The sequence below is a fragment of the Thrips palmi genome, unplaced genomic scaffold (genome assembly GCF_012932325.1).
Source record: "Thrips palmi isolate BJ-2018 unplaced genomic scaffold, TpBJ-2018v1 HiC_scaffold_7, whole genome shotgun sequence".
Classification (NCBI taxonomy): Eukaryota; Metazoa; Arthropoda; class Insecta; order Thysanoptera; family Thripidae; genus Thrips; species Thrips palmi.
Genome location: NW_023144634.1, coordinates 2,834,234 through 2,843,411, shown reverse-complemented (window position 1 = coordinate 2,843,411; position 9,178 = coordinate 2,834,234). Strand labels below are relative to the sequence as shown.

Here is a 9,178-nt window from a genome sequence, read left to right as displayed (position 1 = left end):
GCGCGAAGATTCAAACGGCGCGGGTCGCCTCCTTGTCGCTGCACACCGCTTATTTACTGGATTTGTTTGAAAACTCTTTTTGGAAGGTATAAATGAAGGAGGGCAGAGGCTACAGAAACTGAAACTGTCAGGGCTTTCGTGCAAAAATAAATGTCCCACCGTGCGCAGCGCACAAGCATGCCTCGAGTGACTGCAGAAAAAACTCATAACCACTCCAAGAGCGTCCCGGAAAATACTTCAAAAGAAACTGCCGAAACCCGGGATCGAACCGGGGACATTTAGATCTTCAGTCTAACGCTCTCCCAACTGAGCTATTTCGGCAGATGGAGAGGGGGTCGTTGAAAGTAAACCACGTTCCACGTAAGCCGTCCCTCGCGGCGCCGCAGTGGCGCGGCGCGAGTGGTGGGGGAGAGAGTGGGAGGGGGAGGGGGGCGCTCGCGAGCCTCGCGCTCGCGCTACTCGTGGTGGGTGGGGGAGGGGGGGGGGAGCCGGCCGCGACGCCGGTCCGCCGCCGCTGTTCCAGTCATCAGAAATCTGTTCCTGAGGAGTGATGGAGTGATAGTAATTTGCCCACGTGTGATGCAAGATTGCAATGACAGAAAGGTCGAGCGGTCTGGGCTTTAGGCTCAAGTCGGGATTCTGCTGGTGAAACTGGCTCCGTGTCCGAAGGGCCTGGATCGGCCTGGATCCACCTGGCTGGACTGCTCCAATCAGAACACACACCTTAGTCACCCGCGGCGCACCACCCACAAAACCCACAAATCGAACCGAATGGAATTAAACAAGTCCATTAAAACATTCGGACGAGGGGCCACCCACTGCTAGGACTCATGAGCGAGTTGTAGTGCTGTGGCAGTGGCGGCATTCCTCAGTGTTCAGAGCTCTTGCCCCTCGCGGCAGTGTGCGTGACGTGACACTGTCCGTGTGCAGGACCCCCAAATAGATTCGGAGGTTGGCGCGAACGGAAGCGAAAATATTTATTTGTGCCAGAAATGGAAACAAAGAGGACATTTGTGGGCCCTGCTGCGGTCTGATGCCCCGGCACAGCGTGTAAGATTTCTCGCTCGGCTTGTTTTTCGAACAAATCCCCTCGCCTTGTGTGGAGTTGGGAGGCACCGCGGGTTCATTGACCCTTGCATGCCCTTGCAGCCCTTGGGCCACGATGGGCCGATCCATGAAATACCTTCTCTGGCGAAATATTGAGGGAGTTATATATGGGTGCGTCGATGGTACCTATTCGAGAAGAAAATTCTTTGCGTGGTGATTTTGTAGTGTAAGCTCATGTGCTTGCAAGGCCATGAAGCTCGAGAGGAAGGCGCCATGGTGCCACCGCCAAGTGGCGACTGCGAACGGCGACTTCCCTCGCAACGCACGGGGTCTGCGTTCTTGCGTCCTTGAATCAGGAAGAGGGATGGCGCGGCATAGATGCATGGGGCCCGCCCGGGGCGTTCTCGGGCGTTCTGCTATTTTCTGATAACATCTCCGACGCGCTCTTATTGGCGGCGGGGCCAGCCGGGGCGGCCGGGTGGGTGACCTTCCACGGTGCGCCCCATGCCGCCCTTGTCGCCCTCTCTGTTTTTCGCATCCAGCACCGAAATGGGCAGAGGTATCGAAGCGCGTTCGAGATATCGAGGTCCGATTGAGGCTCTGTAGAGCGACAGACGACAGACGACCCTCGGCGTGCTGCGAGCGCCACGCCGTCGCCTTGGCATTTGGCGAGGGTCTTGGCGTGCTGCAGCGTGCTGGCTGCCGGGCGGGTATCCCAAACGCCGAGTTACAACACTCGGCGTGAATATTGAAAGCCGCGTGCAGTCCGCGCACAAAGACGCACCACCTGCAGGATGCTTCCGCGCCACACTTCGCCGCTCCGTCTCTCTCGCACCGCTTGCGACGCTCCGCGACGCCCCGCGAGTGCGAGAGAGACAGAGCGACTCTGTCCGGAACGCGCCTGCTGTCGTCGCGCACGTGCAGAATGATGCACACGTCGCGTCGCGTCGTCGGCGTGCCTCTGGCTGCCCCGTTAGCCACAGTGATTGTCTTTTCGAACCTCGCCACTACACTGGACAAGTTACTACACTGCCGGACAGTCCGAGGCGGCGGCCGAAAGGACTGAAAGCAATCCGTTTCGGCGGGAAGGCGCTTCTTTTGGGAACCCGTCATCTTGACTGCTCATCTTTGACCGGAAAAGGCGAAGGTGCGCCGAGACGCAGCAGACTGATTCCGAGAGTCGTTTTCGTCGCTCTGTCTCTCTCGCACTCATGGGGCGCCCCGTGTAGGTGCGAGAGAGACAGAGCGACCGAAAGGACTCTCGGCATCAGACTGCTGGCACCGCGTAACGAGTGGGTTCAGATTGAGAGGAGTGCATCCTCTCCTCCGTGTGGGTGTCTGTCACGCGTCAACGGCTTAGCTCACCTCGGCTGACTGGCGGCCTGGCGGACTGGCGCGGCGGAGGCAGAGAGAATTCTAGGGCTCTCTGGGCCGCGTCGCAGCACGCCAGCCTGCAGCACGCCAAGCGGCCTATCTGCGTCGAGCCGACCGCCAACTTACACCAGTTTCTCTGACGGGGCCGCCAGCCGCCGTCCGCCAGGCGTGCCTAACGAGGCGAAGAAGCGCGTGCGCTTGGTGGACGACCAAGGAGGCCGCCGCGGAGACTGGGAGACCTGGGAGACGCGCGAACGCGACCCGCCAAGCCGCCACCCAGCAGAAGCAGCGTTACATAAATTTTTATTATCATCGCCTCACAGCTGAAGGGCTCTGTGCGCCGCCGTGGCACGCCGCGCCAGCCGCACGCGTGACGCGGCGGGGGCGTGCGTACGTGGCGTCACGACGAGTCACGCCCGACGTCCTCGCCTCCAAGGAAGGCGTCATCCGCGTCATCGCCTCGGAAGGATGAAATAAGGATGCGTGTCTCGGACGGGGCGAGTGTGCAGGTCGCTCTGTCTCTCTCGCACCCCTACGCGACGCCCCGCGAGTGCGAGAGAGACAGAATGCGAGCCTGCGGCTCGGCCTGCGGCATGTAACCCTCCCGAAAGGTGTTAAGGACTCGTAAACGTCATCGCGCGGCCCTCCACTGTGAAGCGATAAAAGGCTTGTAATCTCCCCGATTATGTTAATGTGGGAATCTTATACAATGTTTTTGTCCGCGGCCCTCGCGGTAGCGAGCATGGCTCTGCCCGCTGAATTTTCCATTTATATGACACCTTCCTCCACCCTATCGCGCTCCGAGGACAAGGACCTAGATCGAGATCTGGCGGGAGGGGGAGGTAAGTGAGGTAAGAAGATTCTGCGTCTCCGGACTTGGCTCGGCTCCACGCCTCTGAGCCTCTCCGTCGCACCCCCCCAACCCTTCCTTGTTATTTGCGCGCTCTTCCAGTGGAGTGGAATAAGAAACAGGCAGAAAACGGCGGCGGCGAGGGTGGCGCCGGGAAGGTACCCGACGTGCTTTGTCATGCTTCACCCTGGCCGTTAGGGCGATACCTGCGTCGCTCTGTCTCCCTCGCACCCGCACGCCACGCCCTTCGAGTGCGAGAGAGACGGAGCGCGCCCATTAGCGCGTGCGTGCCAACACGTGGCCGTCCACGTGGCACGGTTGGCGCGGCGCTACAACGGCCGCTCTGTTTCGTGGGCGATTCGGAGTGAACTCCGTGCACGACGCGGAACGGAACGGAACGGAACACCGAACCGAGGACAAGTTCCGCGGCGAATTCGGATCGGAGCGCGCGCCGTGGCAGTGGCGTGGCAGTGACGGAGCGGCCGCCTGGCAGGTAGGCCACCCATCCGACCCGGCGCCGGCAGCCCGAGGTGGCTCAGGGAAGGCCCACCGTAGCCCGGACGACGGCTGGCTCCGCATTCGCGCCGCCGCGCTCACGAGACCGAACGTTTCGCGCGGAAATCTTCCCTTCGGCTCAAGGGAGCGCGTTGTGCTTTAGCGTGCGTCGCCTGCTTTGCGTCACCGCCGCCAGGGAAGCGGCATGGGAACGGAACACGCCACGGCCCGGCCGTTGCTTTCGTTTTCAATTCGACCGATCGACCGTTTCGGAGTCCGTTTCGGGGCGTCTTTTAGGGCCGCTGGATTGGATTAGTGGCACCGCCACGCCGTCGGAGACGTGCGCTCGTCCGCCGTCTTTATGGGGCGGTGTGTGGCACGCTGTGTGGCACACTGTGTGGCCGCCGGACACCTCGGCGGACAGCGGCGTGCTGGACAAAGTGACGGAACTTCGGTAGTCGCCGCCGCGGTCGAGTGTTTTCAATCCGTACAGGCTCGATGTCGGAGTAACTGAACTTCAAGCGTCCGAAATCTTCACACTCTTGACCAATCGGACGGCGCGGCGGTCGTTCTCCTCGCAGTGCAGGACGACGACGTGGGCGCGGTGGCGCGGTGCGACACCACCAAAACGGCCGGCCGGCCTTACTGCCCTCGGCCTTTACGGCGGGGGAAATGAAGAGGCTCGGGAAAGGCCATCGGCTCGGACTCGCGCTGCTCGCGCACGCGGACGCCTCTCGTTTATGTCGCCCTAATTCTCCCGCGTCACCGGCCATCACGCAGTCAAAGTGTCCAGCGGACTGATTCCGAGGGTCGTTCTCGTCGCTCTGTCTCTCTCGCACTCCCGGGGCGCGCCGTACAGGTGCGAGAGAGGCTGCAGGCATCAGAGTACAGGGCGATGGCGCCCCGTTGTGTCGCGACCCACTTGCCGCGGCTGTCATAAAATTGGATTAACCCCTGTAAAATAAAAACAACAAACAGACGAAAACGACAACAAGAGCGCGTTAAAAGAAGTGCGCGCCAGAGGATTTTTGATCCCAGATTTGGTGAACACGTCGGTCGTCTCGGCCACACGTGTAACAGTGCCCAGTGCCTGCAGACGATCATCTCCCGGTCGTTGATAGCACCCTGATAGGCAGACGATGTGCACACCCGGCCAGCCTGGCCAGCCACGCGCCTGCGGAAACTTCAGCATGATTAGCCATTAGCCGCCACAGGCTGAGCCTTCTTGTCTCCAATCTCGTACGTTTGTACTCACAAATTTGTACGAACCGGACAGGACGGGACGGGACGGGACGGGACGGGACGGGACGGGACGGGACGGGACGGGACGGGACGGGACGGGACGGGACGGGACGGGACGGCGCGCGGAGCTCGGCGAGTCGGAATGCCCACGATTCCGTCCAACGCAGCATTGCCACCTCCAGGAGCGGTCTGGCAGTGTTCTAGGCCGGCGTCCATTAGTGACCAGGCGCGGACTGGCGGGGCGGGGCGGGGCTCGCACGCACCTGTGTCACACTGCGGGTAAAAAGTGTTACATAAAACGCCGTTTCCGCAGTTTGGAGGATTGCGGCCGGTGCTTTCTTCGGCAGAAGTGACCAATCAGCGATGCGTCGATGGAGTGAGGCCCAGGGCTCAGGTCCTGGGGACGCAGACGACGCGGACGACGACGCGGGGGGTGCAGCCAGCGGCCAGGGCAGAGCCGGGGGTTGAGGGGGGGGGGGAGTGGCGAGGCAGGGCGAGGTAGCAGGGCGACGCGCCGGGTGGGGCTGGGTAAGCTGGGCGGGCGGCCAAGCCTTGCCTGCCATGCCTGCCCAGCCCCAGCCAGCCATGCCGGCAGTGCGGCTCGAACCTCCGATGCGCACGCATCGCGTATGTCGCGAGGCTGTCCTGCCGGCTGATCAACCCGCGACGAGGCGAGGCACCGCGTCGACGCCGCCGTACCGCCGCACCGCCGTCCCCGCCAAGGAACGCGCCGGCCGGGCCCGGGGGCAGCGCGGGGGTGACAGAGTGACAGGGCCGTGTGTGAGTGTGAGTGATGCCGCGCGACATGGGGTGGACATGGCCGCGCTACGCGCTAGTGGAGTGATGCTCGGCATGGAGCCGGGCGGGTGATGGCCGTCCAGGCGACATGGTGACGGGTGACTCGTTCGCCCGCTGCACGCTCGCCCTCGCCCTGACCCTCGCCCTGGCCGGAGCGCGCGCCCACGCCGTGGGCCACGCCGCGGGCCTCACCGTGGCGCCGGGGCAGACGGAACGCCGCGCCATGAGCCTGCCAAGCCCGAGCTACGACCCCGACGTCGGCGACCTGGACGACGTCGGCGACCTGGACGGCCTCGGCGCCCCGCGGCTGCGGCGGGCGCTGCGGCGCCGCGTCGACGACTTCCTGGTGCTGCCGTCGCCGCTGCCGTCGCCGCTGCCGGCCGGCGTGGACGCGGACGTGGACACCTTCGCGACGCCCTCCTCGGGGGGCACGTCGGGACAGTCGGGGGCGCGCGCGGAGCGCTCCGCCAACTTGTCGCACATCGCCGGCGCCGGCAGGAAGATCATGATGTACGTGAGGAACAGGCATCTGCAGATCCTGCCCGACGGCACCGTCAACGGCACCGAGCACGAGGGCAGCGACTATGGTGAGTCCAGAGACGAATTAAAAAAATTAAAAAGGGGTTACGAATTTGCGAAAACCATCAGTGGGATTTGCAATCACCTTATTTTTCATGGCAATTTTCAGTTTAGATTTGATCTTTCTCTTTGGGAGACATTTCTCTTTTGAGAGCGGTTGCAATTCTTTTTCGCAAATTTGTGTGTTGATTGATCGAAACGATAGTGCGGATAGTACTTTGCTGCGGAGCGAAACCCAAGCTGCAAAAACGCTATGGGTCGCCGCCGGCCGGCCTGGCCGTGTGGCCTGGACTGTACGACGTCGGCCGTCTCCTTCTAATTCAGTCTTATTCCTGCGAGATTATTGCGGCCGGCGCCGCCATGCCCGGCCACGCCGCTCGTGCTGCACTCGCAGGACTCCGCCAGGTCGTTGCCATGACGGAATCAAGAGCAATCAGGCCGGCTTGCATCGCACTGGCCGAACCGAACCGAACCGAACCGAACCAGGGGCCGAACGGTACCCAGCATGGCCCGAGCCGGTGGTTTCCTCGTCTGCCACTCCGCGCCACGCCACGCCACGCCGTGCCGTGCCGTGCCACTCCGCCCACGCAGCACGCACCCAGGCCGACGTCTGGGTGGTTCCTGCCGAACCTGGCTGAACGGATGAAGCAGCGGGGTGGTGGGCGTGATCGGTACCTCGTGATTTTCAAGGGTTGCCACTGTCTGCTCGGGCAAAAAATTTACACTATGAAAAATTCAACCAACAATTTAGCAAGAAATTGGTTGTTTGAAAATACTGTCTCACTGCCCCCTAAATCACACGCCCATTCCAATTCATTTCCTCGGTCATTGGGTCACTCCTGAGTTGTTGTGGCCAAACTGAATTTCACCGGGCCGTCGCGTGTGGGACCGCTGTGTCTCCGCAGGGGGGCTGCTGCTCGGTGACGGCGGGCCGGCTGCTACGCTGCCAAATGTGATACAATTTTTTTTATTTTCGGGGGAAAAGTTTTGGTGGGGGGAGGGGGCGTCGGTAAACGTTGGAACCGTGAAGGGAGGGAGCCCGCTTTATAATGAGATCAGCTCGGTCCAGCAGCTGTAGACGTGTTGCCCACCTTGCATCCAGCGCGGACAAGCTTGGGGTAGCGGGGCGGGGCGGGGCGGGGCGGGGTGCGCGCCCCGGGGGGTTGGACTCAGACTGCCTTCCGGTGAATGATGTGCGCGGAGACGGAGCGGATCAGTGCTCAATAATCCGAACACTTTCTCTGGGAGGCCCCCGGTGACTCCAGGGGACCCCGACGAGGAGTAATCCAAAAGGCCGCAGCTTCACGGTGCATCGCCACGGCGTCGGCCTCGGACGCCACATCGGGGCTAGCAGGTCCTCGTCGACGGACAGACAGACGAAGTGCTGACGCGACATCGCGGGGTGTGTCGCGGCCACTGCGAATTCCATTTAGCTTTCTAGCTTAGCAAACTTCGAAGTGTACCAGCGCGCTCTCGGCCAATTCGAGCCAAACGATCTTTTGGAGAAAAGTTTGCGCGGTGCGGAGAGCACGCGCATTGATTGAGCCACAAGGCAGGAACCTTAGCTTTTACAATGTCGATGGGGGCTGCTGGCTGGGGGTGCACAGGGCAGGGCGGGGCGAGGCGGGCCGGCCCGGATGTATTGACTGCACACAAACATTCGCCACAAACAGTTCACCCGGCTCACGTGTCTCTATTCAGCATCACACCACACACACACACACACACACACACACACGCAGTGAGGACACACAGCTTAGCGCGCTTAGCGTCGTCGGCCCGCCGAAAGTTTATTCGCTTCATCCCGGCGAAACGGCAAGCCGGCCGAAGAGAGACACGGAAAGGGTGGAGCCATGCCCGGCCACTTGGAGGTCAGCGGCCTGGCCAAACAGTGGAGCAGCCGCCCTGTCTCTCTCGCACTCATGGACCGCCCCGTGCAAGGCCCCGTGGGCCGCGGGGGTGCGAGAGAGAGGGCGGAGGTGTGTCGGATGACGGCCGGGTGGAGGTCTTGCGACTCGTGCGACGCCGGCCACCAACTGCTCCGATTTGAATCGGAGATAATTTTTCCCGCGCCGGCAGGCGGTCGCAGCCGCTGACGACATGCTTGGCGTACGGGCCGACGTCTGTCTACGCGCGTCGCGAACCGATTGCAAAGCGTTCCCTAGCAGCGGGCCGTTTTACACTGAGATAAGTTCACCCACACGTGCCGGGAAGAAAGCGCCCTTTGTTTTTTGACCGTGATTGCACTGATTGCTCCTGAACGGAAGGGCTCGGTAATTGCTCTACATGTAGGCGATGAATGGGCAAGCCCAGGCAAGCCGGCGCCGCCGGGAAGCCTCAATGCAAACAAACTCCTTGTTGCTACTCTCGTTGAAGCGCCGGGGAAAGCTCTGAGCGCCTCCGACCTCGTTACTTCTCATATCATTCCGCCTTATTCATTGGGTCGATGACGTCAGGGCAATCGACAGTAATTATATAATGACAGGTCAGGCTCTATCTAAATCAATCGTTTTGTCGAAGCCGCGGCCCGCTTAGCCCAGTGGGAAGGGTGCCGAGCCAGTGTGCGAGAGAGGAAAGGAGTGTCGCTCCGACACGAGGGCGAAGCCGAAGGCGCCCTCTATTATCCTTCCTTATCAAGCGCTTTGAAACAGGTGCATATCAAATTTCAAATTTTTGTTGATTTTGTCATCTGCTAAAATTTGTCGGCTTTACACAGTATTAAGCTTCAACGCTTGTGGCTGCCCCCACCTCCACAGAAACATTGAGAGCAGGTCGAGGTTTTCGGCACGAAGC

General features: G+C 61.4%; 1 protein-coding gene and 1 non-coding gene across 2 annotated transcripts in view; one reads left to right on the top strand and one right to left on the bottom strand.

The window, feature by feature from the left end:
• Positions 1-248: 248 nt before the first annotated feature.
• Positions 249-321, bottom strand: Trnaf-gaa. The gene has a single exon. It is a non-coding gene; the product is annotated as a tRNA-Phe (tRNA).
• A 5,899-nt stretch (positions 322-6,220) lies between these two features.
• LOC117652625 (E3 ubiquitin-protein ligase synoviolin) overlaps positions 6,221-9,178 on the top strand; it is a 45,653-nt gene continuing 42,695 nt past the window's right edge. Inside the window, exon 1 of the mRNA XM_034397682.1 lies at positions 6,221-6,393. Within this exon, the coding sequence (XP_034253573.1) occupies positions 6,312-6,393 (82 nt within the window). The 5' untranslated portion in view covers positions 6,221-6,311. The remainder of the gene's footprint in view (positions 6,394-9,178) is intronic.